Source organism: Peromyscus leucopus, chromosome 6 (assembly GCF_004664715.2).
Source record: "Peromyscus leucopus breed LL Stock chromosome 6, UCI_PerLeu_2.1, whole genome shotgun sequence".
Classification (NCBI taxonomy): Eukaryota; Metazoa; Chordata; class Mammalia; order Rodentia; family Cricetidae; genus Peromyscus; species Peromyscus leucopus.
In genome coordinates, this window is record NC_051068.1 from 67,817,785 (window position 1) to 67,831,399 (window position 13,615).

General features: G+C 49.7%; 1 protein-coding gene across 1 annotated transcript in view; it reads right to left on the reverse strand.

The window, feature by feature from the left end:
- The window catches only part of Il6r (interleukin 6 receptor), a 51,299-nt gene extending 46,051 nt beyond the window's left edge, over nucleotides 1-5,248 (reverse strand). The window contains 1 exon segment of the mRNA XM_028890832.2: nucleotides 4,370-5,248. Coding sequence (XP_028746665.2) covers nucleotides 4,370-4,454 — 85 coding nt within the window. The 5' untranslated portion in view covers nucleotides 4,455-5,248.
- Between the last annotated feature and the right edge of the window lie 8,367 nt (nucleotides 5,249-13,615).

Sequence of the window (13,615 nt, forward strand, 5' to 3'; positions counted from 1 at the left end):
ATTTTACATGCATGGATGTTTTGCCTGTATATATGTATTCACACTGTGTACATGCCTGGTACCCAAGAAGATCAGAAGAGGGTACTGGATCCCCGGAACTGGAGTTGCAGATAGATAAGAACCACCATGTGGGTGCTGGGAACCAAACCCTGGTCCTCTGCAAGACCAACAAGTGATCTTAAGTGTTGAGCATCCCTGCAGACCCCTCCAGGTCCAATTTTATCTATCTCTATATCTTTTTTTTCCTAGATGAGAACAAAAAGTCTCAGGCTGAAGAGGTGGTTCAGTGGCTTAGAGTACTAGATAATTTTCCAAGGGCCCACAACTGTCTGTAACTCCAGTTCCAGGGAATCCAGGCACTCGTGTGTATACACAGATATACATGCAAGCAAAACACCCATACACACAAAATAAAAATAAATAAATCCTAAAGCCACTTATAGTTATCATGGGGTGACATCTGTCTGGCTCCAAAGCCTCGGCCATCACAGACACAGAATGAGCTCAAGTGGAGGAGAGACAGGGTCAAGGCAGGATGACAAGAACAGCAGATGGCTCTGGGAGACACTGCATAGCCCTCTAGGCCAGCGCTGTCCGACACACTTTCCTTGGATTACGGGGATGCTCATGAGCAGACCCGCACAACCATACCAGCCACAGCGGGCCACTGAGCACTGGAAAGTAACTGATGTGATAAAGTACAAAAGTTTGTTCTGTTTTTTATTTTGAGGGTCCTCCCCTCCACCAACCCCCCTCTTTGTCTCTGTAGCTGAGACTGGACTAGAACTTGTAATCCTCCTGCATCGATTTCCTCTATGCTAGAATTGCACCATCAAGCACATCTAGAAATCATTCCTCCCCCTCTCTTTCTTGAACTTGCTGTGTAGACCAGGCTGACCTCAGACTCACAGAGATCCACGTGCCTCTGCCTTCTGAGTGCTGGGCCTAAGGGCATGGGCCACTACACACCAGCTTTTTTTTTTTTAATTACATTTATTTGTTTGTTTGTGTGCATGTGCAAGCCAAGTATATATGCAGAAGCCAGAGAAACAGCCCTGGGGAGTAATTCTACCATGGTCTGGGTTCCTAGACCATCAGGCTTGTCAGCAAGGGCTTTTCTTTATCTCCTGAGCCATCTCACCCATTTTACTTTTTCTATTAACTTAAACTTTAGTAGCTACCTATGGCCACTGGCTTGTCCAAGACAGCTTTAGCCCTCGATTCAATCTGGTGACTGGGTTTGTGGCACTCAGGCCTGCAGGGGCAGATGAAAGGCTTGCAGGGGGAGGGAACACGTGTTTGCACCAGGGAGCTCTGGGGTTACTTTACTCATGTAGGCCGGCAAAGGCCGCACTTGTCTACACGGTTTGATGAGGGTCAGATGAGGCAGAGAACAGGCAGGCTCTTGCTGCCTTCAGGTCCCAATCAGAGATGGTTCCTCTGTCTAGCTGCCTCCTGAGCGGGTTGGTAGCCGGTGTTCAAGTCAGAGAGACCGAACCATCTCTCTCTGCAGGACTTGCTCTTGGCCATGTTCAGGATCCTTTCAGGGTGGAGTCTGCATCACTGACCTCACACAGTCCCCAAGGGCTTTCCAGGGAATCCATAAATGTGTGTTGCAACGGATAAACAAGGAGGAAAGCCAAGATGGGGAGAGACTTCTGGTAACAGGGAGCCTGATTTAGGACGGATGGAGGGAAGGAGGGAGGGAGGCCCTTTACTCAGGTCTTCAACTGTTTAGGCAAATGTCCTCAACCCTGGCAGTGCTCCAGAATCAAGAGCAACGATTTGATTTTTGAAAGTCTAGAAAGTACTCTCTGATGCTCTGATACACGTTTAATGAACAGACAGGGATCAAGAATCGTCGTTTTGGGTTGGGTGTGGTGGTGCACGACTTTGACCCCAGCACTCGGGAAGCAGAGGCATAGGCAGGTGAATATCTAAATTCAGGGCTACCTTGATTTATACACTGAGTTACAGGACAGCCAGGGTTTTGCAGAGAAAGCTTGCCTCAAAGTACAAAAAAAAAAAAAAAAAGTCTTTTTTTTTTTTTTATAAAAATCCATCCTTCCTAGCCAAAAAACAATGCTAGAATAAAAGCTGCCTTCAGAAAAACACTGATTCAGGATGAGGCTAGGAATACAGGTGAGTTGTATGGACAGAAAAAGGTTGCCCCAAAGGGAATTCGGAAGTCGAGAGGAGATTTAGATACTTAGGCCTCGATGCTGCTGTGTGTATTTCCCTGCCTTGCAGAAGGAAAGAGGAACTGAAGCTGGATGCCCACCTCAGCCAGCAGCACCTAGAAATGTTTGACGTAGCAGAGGTCTCAATGCCAGCTGGTCCAGGGCCTTACCCAGGTGGCAAAGACACCAGAGGAGCCCTAGCGGGCCCTGGCAGCGCAGACTTGAAGACTCCCACCGATGGGCTTCCCCTGTGCGCCAGCTCCAGCGGGCCTCGCTTCTCTAAAGCCACACATCTCAATCATTGGCTCCACACTTCCTGTGAGATGCTTGTTTCTTGCCTGCCGATCTCGAGTGTGCGGCCCTGCAAGTGTGGGTGTGGGAGATGGGCTGGGGACTGTACTTCTCTGCATTTTCCTTCTGAGTGGGGAGAGTTTTCACTTCCTCCCCAGGCTCGCAGTTCTGCCTTCTAAAGGCTGTTCAGGTCAGAAGACACCCCCACCCTTGGGTGTCCTTTCTGAACCACAGGAAAACAGAACTCGTCCCCAAAAGGCCTTGCAACTCCTTAGGAACAAAGGGAAATGCTGGCGTGGTGCTGGGGCGGGTAGGGGGAGTAGTAACTGAGACAGGCAGAGAGGTCCACTGCTGCTCTCCCAAGACCAAGAGGGAAGAGGAGGCCTCAGTCCTGCCCACACCATGAGAAGCCAAGCGGGGACCTTCACTTCTCTTCTGTCGGCGTCTCCTGCCCCAGAATTCTGCCAGATGAGAGGGATGCTCGACTTGGCCCAAATGCCCTCAGCTCTGCCTACTGGTCTGGTTCACTGAGAAGTATTTAGGGATCTACGGCGAGGAAACGCAGAGACATGGAAGGGCTGGGGAATCCAACAACTGGGCTGACAGCCTCCCATAGCACCTCCCTGGATCCCAGGCTCCTCTCACAGCTTTATGTCAATCCAGTCGAAGATTAAAAATATGTATAGAGTCGGGCGGCAGTGTCACATGCCTTTATCAAAAACAAAAACCAAACAAACAGATTCATAGACTGCAGGAATACAGGATGGTGGTTCATGCCTGAAATCCCAGCACTCAGGAGATGAGGCAGGAGAGGCACAAGTTTGAGGCCAGTCTGGGTTATGTGAGACCCTGCCTAAAAAAAAAGAAAGAAAAAGAAAATACATGCAGGGGTACCAAGCCGAGCATGTGGAATTCTGCCAGAGAGAGAGAGAGAGAGAGAGAGAGAGAGAGAGAGAGAGAGAGAGAGAGAGAGAGAGCGAGCTGTGTTTTCCAGCCACTGACTCCACAACCAGCACGGCGGAAATCTCCCTAGCGCCCCTTGACTCTCTCCATGGCCCCACAGAAGTCCTCAGCCCCTAAAATAACAAGTACAGAAGCAGTTGCCCAGTTCCTCCAGAAGACACCAGGCAGACTGCTGGGCTTGAAGCCAGAGGCCACGGAGAGGCCTAGACCCTCGAGGCGGAGTGCAGTTGAGGGCGAGCGCAGTAGCACAGTACCCCTACCCCGTGCCTGGTCCACCCGCTTATCGGAAAGGGATGGGGCGGGGTGGGGGTGAGGGTGAGGGCACAGTTCCAAAAGGCCCCACATCCCTTGCTGTCAGACTCACAGGACTGGGGTTGGGGTGGGTGTTGGCACTCTGCGTGCCAGGGCTAGTACTGGCTAAAAGACTAAGTATGTGAGGCGGGAGCACCCGTGACTCAGAGCCCATGATGTCAGACCCTTCACAATCAGGTCACTGTCATCACGCACGACATGACACGCAGTGGAACTGGGGAGAGCCAAGCGAGGTGGGTGCCACAGCTAAAGCGGACGGAGCCGGTGGCACAAAGGAGTCTCCAGAAGGGGCTACTACTCCGCTAGGGCGCGCCATCTGGGTGCCTCCCTTCGGAGTGACCCGGGATGCAGTTGAGTAAGACACTTGGGGACACTGGGAACCAGACGCCAGAGTCAGGTTTCGGGAAAACACACAGTCCTGTACTCAGACTTTAGGCAACTGTCCAGACAGACGGGAGCCCGCAGCCAAAGGTGCTAGACGCAACAGGGGGCGCGCGAACCCCCACCGCGATCAGCACAGGTGGGTCAGCCCCGGGCGGGCACCCCGGTGCCCGCGGGGGGACACACACTCCCCACGGAACGAGCCAATGTCACATCCCCCTGCCCTCTCCAGGTCGTCTTACCCAGCGCGCGGCAGCTCCCGAGGGCCATCGCGACCGCGGGCGCGGCTAGCAGGGCGGCCAGCAGCGCGCAGCCGGCGGCCGGCATGCTTCCTGGTGCGCGGGGCGGCGGGCGGCGGGGCAGCTCCGCAGCCGGGACCGGGCGGCGGGGGGCGGGAGCCCCGAGAGCAGTGGCCGTCCGCCTCGGGCTCGGCACCGACTGCGAGCGCTCGGCCCGGCGCGGCTCAAGTCGGTGTCGGAGCGACTTCCCACTTGCACGTGACGCAGAGCAGCGGGCCGTCCTGGCAACAGCGAAACATTTGAGGAACCGGTGCAGAAGCTCCTCTTGGCAGCCCCGGCTCGCGGTTACGAAAGCCGGGCTTGGATGGCGCAACCGCCCGGCGCTCGGGGCCACGGGAGGGGGTGATTTCCTGCAGCCACAACACACCTGAGCCGGGATCGTCAGGGGCCCCCCACCGGGGCCCCTCCCCCCAGGTTGTGACCCTGAGCGAAGGGGAATTAGCGCCCCCCACCCCGCCCCCGGGTTTGGCTTTTGCTTTCTAGAACAAGATTATGGAAGAGGCTAAGTGCCTCTGGCTGTTAAACTAGAGGGCAGGGCGAGCCCCCCGGTTGCTTACAGGAATCAACCCAGGAGTCCGGAAAGACACCGGTGTTTGCGTCGCCCCCAGAGGCTGTGATTTAATTGGTCTGAGGGAAGGAAGACAGGCATCCGAAACCTCTCGGAGGAAAAAGTTTCCTCTCGCCTTCCAGCAGCCCTTTGAAGGCTGCTGCAGAGGCCGCCAAACAGTGTGCGCTTTGGAGTCTGGAGCAGAGAAACATGGGTTACCGTCCTCAAGATTACAGTTCCGAATCCGGGCATCTCAGTGTTTTCCCCTGTTAGAGTTGTTGATTTTTTTGGTTTTTTGTTTGTTTGTTTGTTTGTTTTGTTTTGTTTTTTTGATTGTGGGGCGGGGGTTTGGGTTATTTTGTTTTGTTGTTTTTTTTGTTTTGGTTTGGTTTGAAGCCCATGAAAATAGAGGGTTTTTGTTTGTTCGTTTTTGTTTGAAAGCCCATGATGAAGATTCCTGGAGACACCTAAGTACCTGGACCCCAAGTGCTCAATGGGCCTTGGCTACCCTCGTGACCTGACTGGACACAAAGGAACTAGCATTTGGTGTTTACCAGGACCCGCCAAGGTTCCCCACAGAGCTTGAAGCTGCGGGGCAGCTTCACATGCAAATGCGGAGGGAAAGAAAAACACTAAAAATAAAAATTAGACTAGACGAGAGGCCCCTGGACCTGCACCTGCGTGTTATAATGTGCTCTTCCACTTTGGGCTTCACACTGGTTAGAGTCCACGGGGTAACTGGAATGGGTGTCTCCTGGCTGAACCCCTAAATAAGACATGAGCTGGCAGGGCAACATCCAACATGCAGGCCTCAGACTTATGCATCCAGCACTGTGTGGACCACTCTTAAGCAATGGCAGAACCAAATTCGTGCCCAGTATTTTCTACAGAGAAAATATTTTACTGTTTAAAATAACCCTGGACTTTTGAATTATAACCTGTTTTTATGTTCAAGCTATCTGTGTATTATTTCTCCTGCGGTTGTACATAAAATGTTTTTACATTCAAGAAAAAAGGACAAATACTATAGAATTGTATTACATGAAATATATAGAATATACAAATTTATAGAGACAGAAAGATTAGGTGTTATCTCAAGATGGAAAAGAAAGGAATATAGAGCAATGATTTCCTAAGGATCTCTGTTTTGTGTGATGGAAAAGCCTCACAAATGGACAGTAGTATCAGGACATAATATCATGAATGTAATAAATCAATACAATTAATGTATTTAATGAATATAAATATAATTATTGAATGAATACTACAAATGTAATCAATGAATACCACAAATGTAAGTAATATCATGAGTGTAATTAATAAATATCATGAGTGTAATTTAAATTAAATAAATAAATAAACACATTTGTGCCCAGGACAATGGGACTGATTTGGATGGCACTTACTTCAGTCATGCCCCCCTCTCCCTGTGGTGGTGCAGGTATTTGGGAAGCAGAGGCAGGTGGATCTCTGTGAGTTTGAGGCCAGCTTGGTCTACATAGTAAATGCCAGAGCAGCTGGTCTACACAGAGAGACCCTGTCTTTAAAAAAAAAAAAAAAATAGAAATGGGGTTGCAGGTGGGCGGTGGTGGCACACACTTGTCTGTGATCCCAGCACTCTGGAGGCTGAAGCAGGAAGATCCAAAGTTCGAGGCAAGCATAGTGAAACTTGCCCTAGCTCAAAAATAAAATCCATTTCCAGCAGGCTCCATTGTGGTGACCCCTTCCTTTCTGTGGTACATGGAGACCTGAAAATAATTGCTGGCCTGAAACAGGAAGGCCGCAGAAGGCTGCCAGCTCAGATAGGAGGGTTTAAATAAGGAATGCTGAAGGCAGAGCAGGCATCTCAGGAATGGCCTGGCATCTGTGCCCGCGTGGCTTCCCCCTGTTTTGATCCTGAGAAGGGGTAGGGAGTGTGTGGAGGGTGCTGTCTTCTACAGTGAGGCAGGTTTAGTCACCATCCCAGGTCTGCTGCTTGCTGGGTGTGGGATTTGGGCAAGTTATTAATCTCTTTGAGCCTTATTTACTGATTTGCAAAGTAATATTTTACAATATACAAATTATTAGTGTTGTGTTTCAAGGCCAGGCATGATGGTTCCTGCCTTTAATCTCAGCACTCGGGAGGCAGAAGCAGGCAGATCTCTGTGAGTTTGAGGCCAGCCTGGTCTGTATAGTGAGTGCCAGGTCATCTGGGGGTACATAGTGAGACCACCTTCACTTTCCACTCTCTTTCCTGTACCAAAGCCTTGCATGGACTTAAGTTTCTACAGTGTTCGTGGTTTCTCATCTCCATGCTTGTTCAAGCTGTTCCTTTGGCCAGGCCTTCCCTTCTTTTGTCCTGCACCCTGCTCATCCTAACACTCGCCTCGGATGGACATGGTGATGGATGCTTGTAATCCTAGCACTCAAGGGGCTGAGGAGGAAACTTGGCAAGGTCAAGGACAAGCTGGACAAGACTCTATTTAAAAAAAAAAAAAAACAACCAAACTGGGCAGTGGTGGCACACGCCTTTAATCCCAGCACTCGGGAGGCAGAGCCAGGCGGATCTCTGTGAGTTCGAGGCCAGCCTGGTCTACAGAGTGAGATCCAGGACACGCTCCAAAACAACACAGAGAAACCCTGTCTCGAAAAACACCAAGCATAGCTGTGTATACCCAATATCCAGGAGGGAGGGAGAGGATTTCACCAAGTTTGAGGCCAACTTGATCTACATAAGCAAGTAAAAAGGAAGAAAAAAAAAAAAAAAAAAAAAAAAAGAGCCAAAAGACTTGGCTGTCTTCTCCAGAAAATTGAATGGTCTCTTCCCTAGACCCCTAGAAAGCTGCCGTCCACAGGGTAAACTAGGTATCCGGTCCCTACGCGCCTCCCAAACCCCATGTGACTTTGTTTACCACCCTGCCTCCCCTGCCACCCTGAAGAACTCATCTCTGCCTCCTTTTCCTGAGCAGCGCCCAACACAGACTGGAGATCTTTGTCTTAGGTAAGAAAAGGGATGCCTCAGGGCTCTGAGCAAACCTCACCTCCTCCCTGGCTGCCTGAACTCCACACTTAGTGCAAGTTCAGTTTGTGGGCCAACATTCCAGGTTGTTATGACAAACCCTGATAAGAGGGGAAGGGAACATATCTGTGCATGTCAGCCTTGCTGACAACCCCCCACGACCCCCCAACTTTCCCCCCCCAAAAAAAAATCAGACTGCTGCGGCCAGTTCCCAGGAGTTGCCCGCTCCTCCTGGGTGACTGCCAACTCCAGGAAGGCTTCCTACTGGTATAATGAAGCATCGGGTAAATCTCAACTTGGGACTGGAGAGATCCGGCCTCCAGAAAGCAGAAAGGAGTGTCAGGTGAGGCTAAATGAAGTACAGGGAACTCAGACAAGTCACTGTGACTGCAGCAAAGCAACATAGGACTTCACATCTGAGCCAGGGCTCCTCTCTTGGGACATTTTCTCAAGAACACAACTGCCTTTGAAACTGCTGCTCGCCAAACAAACAGGCTCAGAGAGGTGAGGAGGTAATTAATTCCACCGTTGTCAAACGTATGCTGAGATCTGGCCCAGGACTCTCACTGAAGGAGGTCTCAGTAGACCCAGGACCTACTTCGGGACACCCGTCGTCTATCCTGTCACAGTGAGCTGGGAGGGAAGACTGCCATGTAGAACTTGGTTTAGGAACGCTTGCTCCTTCCGGTCCCCAGACTCAATCCCTCCCGTCATCAGTGTCCCTGCAGTTACCCTCCACGTCCTCTAGAGGGAGAAGCCCTGGGCTGACTCATCCAGCAAGCAAGCCCTCTCTTACCTCTGACCTGAATAGATTAACCCGCGTTTTAGCGCCGGATCCAGACCAGGTGGCCCAGGCGGGCTCAAACTTGCAATCCTCCTGCCGCCGCCTCCCCAGTGGCGGGATTTCAGGTCGCTCACTCCAGGCCTGGCTAAAATTAAGCTCCCGGGCTCCGCTTCTCTTGCTTTGTAGACAAGGAAACTGAGGCCCCCAGAAGTTCGCTAAAGATGGTAAGGGGGGAAAGTGTGGACAAGAGGTGTGAGATTCCCAGCTGTCCTGGTTGGAGGTGGCTGTGTTGTCCTGAGTGATTTTTTTTTTTTTTTTTTTTTTTTTTTTTTTTTTTTTTTAGTTTTGTTGTTTATTTTGCAGCAGGTTATCAGGTAACTGAGGCAGGCCTTGAGCTCTTCTAGATCCTTCTGCCCCCACTTCCCCACTGCTGGGATTAGAGGTATGCACCGCCATACCCTACCCCACCAGTTCTTTGTTTTTTAAATCAATCTCCTCCCAATGCCCGCCCCCACACTGACCTCCAGGCCTGGACCCATTCCCAGCAAGGGACACTCTGTATTCTCTACTCACCTGTGGGTCTGTCCCAGGGACCAGATGGTCTGACGAAGGTGGTGGGGTAAAGTTAGGTCAGCTGGCAAATCTGTTCCCTGTTCTGTCCTGCAGTCTGCTCCTGCACAGGAGGTACAGTTTCTCTGGGTTTCTCCCCGGGAGGGGACAATGTGGACAAGCATTGAGGCAGCACCCCCATGACCAGCAGAACTCCAAGCGCCTGTCTAGGGGAGTCAGGCTCACAAGGGAGGCTTGCAGCATCTCGACCATCGTCAACCGAGGTCACCCCCAGAGATGGGGCTGCTGAAACCATTCTCAAAAAGAAGTTATAAGGGCCCCTCCACAATACTTATACAATGTTATGATGTTATAAATGGTACTTTTGGAATGTTTTTACTATTTGTTTGTTTGTTTGTTTGAGACAGGGTCTCACCATGTAGCTGGATGGCCTGGACTATTAAGTTTTTATTTAACTGCAGAGAAGCATCACAACTAAAATTAAACATAGATGGACTTCCGTTTAGATCCCCCAACCTCATAAAGTGCCAAATATTCTGGCTACACATGAGACCCTATCTTAAAAGACAACAAGGCCGGGCGGTGGTGGCGCACACCTGTAATCCCAGCACTCGGGAGGCAGAGCCAGGTGGATCTCTGTGAGTTCAAGGCCAGCCTGGTCTACAGAGCTAGTCCAGGACAGGCACCAAACCTACACAGAGAAACCCTGTCTCGGGAAAAAAAAAAAAGAAAGACAACAACAAAAGAATGCTAGATATGGTCCTCACACCTATAATCCAGCCCTGGAGAGGAGGAAACAGGAGCGTCCCTGCAGCTCACTGGCCTGCTGGTCATTGTGCTCCAGGTTCAGTGAGAGACAAAATAAGGTGAGGGGCTAGAGGTGACTCAGCAGGAGCTGAACACGCAGAGTTCCTGCAGAGGAACTGAGAGTTGGCTCTAGCATTCACATGGGGTGTTGTCCCACAACTGCCTGTAACTCCAGTGCCAGGGGACCCGACCACCCCCAAAGGCACAGGCCTCTGAGGGCACTGGGCGTGCATGTGGTACACAAATACATATGCAGACAAACACATAGAAGAGAAATAAATCATATGTGAGGCAAGCCAGGACTACATAGGAGGATCCTGCTTCAAAATACAAATTTAAAAAAAAAAAATGAGGGTACTGGTGTGTATCTGTTGTTGGAATTCCTGGCCACTCCCCCAGCTGCATGGCCGCACATGCGTAGTTCAATAGCCCAGCAAGGGACCTTACGTCCTACATAATTTGTGCACAACGTGACCAGGCAATCTATGCGCAGGTGTGGCATAGCTCTGTAAACCCGTAAGTGCACGAACAGGAGAATCCATAAGAATCCATAAGAACACAGACCCCTCCCTCTTCTTCACTCCCCGCCCCCAGGCCTGGTCACGTTCTAGTCTGTCCCTCCCTTCTCCTAATAAAACTCTTATAGTGGGTTTTGTCGTGCCTCAAGGCCTTTCTCACATGGTAACAGCTCCGCTGAATGAATAACATCGCACCCACATTAAAACCAACATCTGTAATCCCAGCACTTGGGGGTAGAGGCAGGAGGATCAGAAGTTCTAGGCCAGCCTCAGCTATACAGTGATTTCTAGGCCAGGCTAAGATGAGACACTGTTTCAAAATAAATTAAAATGAGAAGGGGTGGGAGGAAAAAACACTTTTTAGTACAATAAGTGATACAGTTCTTAGAACCAGATTGCCTGAGCTCAAATTTCAACTTCTTTTAAGAAATTACTTAACTTCTTGGTTCCTCGTCCGCAAAGTGGGAGCAGGAAGAGCTCTCTCCTACACAGGCTTGTTGTAAGGAGTCACTAAATATACGACTGGAAGCATAGTCCGCTCAGTCCTGGCAGCCAGCCAACACTCTAAACACCAGCCTGGAATAAAAGCAGAATAAATAAAATAATTTAAAAAAATCATCCTAACAAGTAGCCGAAGAAGAAAGATGGGTGGCGTTTACTCTCTCGTTTTCTCTGATAGTTCCTTATCAGCTGAAATTTCCCTTGTAGGAAAAAAAAATCCTTTATTTTCTAATATTTATTTATAAATTTTTGAGATGAGGTGTCATGTAACCCAGGCTGGCCTTGAACTCACAATGTTGTTGAGGATGACTTTAAACTCCTGATCTTCCTGTTTCCACAGTGGTTTTACCAGTTCCTGCCATAACATGGAGAGAAACAAAAGCAAGAACACCCACCCACCAAACAAACAAACAAAACCCAAAAATCAAAATCAACCGAGGAAATGCTGTGATTTACATTAACCATTATTTAAAAAATCAGTGAACCGTTATCAGAAGTGTCTCTCAAACAAACTCTCTAGTTTTCTGACTCGTAAAAAGTTCATTAACTTTGAAGTAATGTGCAGTAGGGCTTAGACGCTTTCAGATAGCTAGACTCAAGAAGTCAGGTGAGGAGCCAGGCTCAGTCAGGTAGGAGCTGGGGGCAGATCTCAGCCGTCCAGCATGTGCTTTGAGGGCGTAAGACCTGGGCTCTGGAGCTCCGAACAAACAAAACAACCTAATATAAGTGCACAACTGGAGCCCTTAGCCACTGTTGGTGGGAATACAAAATAGTGCCAGTGTGGAAAACGTGGACGTTCTTTTTATGACTAAACGTGGATCCAGTCACCATGTGACTGAACAATTTCACCCCCAGGTGTATGCCCCAAAGGAATGAAAACCTAGATCCACACTCACTTGCGCAAGATTGCCCAAAGCAGCGTTACTCACAAAAGTCAAAACAGAAACCCGTGATGTCCACCAACATGGAAACACGTAGTCTGTGTTTACTGAAAGGACCAGCAGACACCATAACAGTCTGCTCAGTCTTCTCTCAGAGATCAGGCCTCAATTTCAGTTTTCTGAGACTTGAGCAAGCAGTTTCTGGGAGGGCCATGAACAAAAGACATAGTCCTTGCAGTAGCTCCCTTTCTGCACGTACTCTGACTGCTCAAGGTTCAGCCAGATGTTTACTGTCTGGGACTCCTCATTAACTTAGAGCTATGCGCATGCGTCAAGGACAGAGACTGGGCCACTGAGTCAACCCCCACAGTAAGTATGTGCTAGGTCAGCCAGCCTCCACAGCAGCTCAGGTCAAGGACAGAGCCTGGAACTTGTCCAGGCCTGCCCAAAAATGGAAAACTGGCACAGTGGTTAAGAGCACTGGCTGCTCTTCCAGAGGACCCAGGTTCAATTCCCAGCACCCACAGGGCAGCTCACAGCTGTCTGCAACTCCAGTTCCAGGAGATCTGACACCCTCACACCAATGCACATAAAATAAAATATAAATAAATTATTTTTTAAAAATGGATAACTGTAGCCCCAACTAACCCTAGCCAATTAAAAGTTACTGACATGATTGCCACTCACATAAACCAATCCTGAGTCTGTTCCTATGTAGTCTGTAGACCCCAAGGCCCCTCACTTTAAAAATCCAGCCCCATTGCTACCCAAGGTCTCTCCTGCTCTGCTGCTGCATCAGAGAGACAGAGAGGTCCCGAGTTAACTTGTAGTAATAACAAGACTCTTTGCTTTTGCATCAGATTCGGTCTCTTGGTGGTCTTTAGGGGACCCTGGCATAACACTTACAACAAGATAATACTGAGCCATAACATAATGGGTTTTATTTATTTATTTATTTATTTATTTATTTATTTATTTGTATGGGTTTTGTCTACATGTATGTCTGTACACCATGTGTGTGCCTAGTACCTGTAGAGACCAGAAGAGGGCATTGGATCCCCAGTCTGTAACTGGAGTTTCAGAAAATTGTATGAGCCGCCATATATGCCAGCCCCCATGAGTGAATTTTGAAAACATGACCTTAAACAAAAGAAGTCACTGACAAATGCCTGCATATCCTATGAGTCCATCGCTGTGGAAGTCCAGCACAGAAGCCAGATGTGCTTGCCCACAATCCCCAGCACTCAGGAGCGCATCAACCACTGCCACCTGTCACCTAACTGTGAGGCTTTAACCCATGAAACATGCACTAGGAGCCATGCCCATGTCTCACTCCCCATCCACATGAGCACATGGTCTCCCTTCCCCGGCCCTGCCCACACTCCTGATGCCAGGGCCCAGAGTACGCTGGTGTTTCTCCCTTCAGTCTAGTCAGCCCTGCCCCCTCCCTCTGCCATGGCCAGGGTCTGGTAAGGACTCTCCAGTGTCCAGCTAGGCAAGAGTCAAACTGCCAAAACTCAGAGCCTCCGCTCCACCTAGGAGGTGGGTATCCTCACACCTCTGCCTTCTCTGTTCCAGTGGGC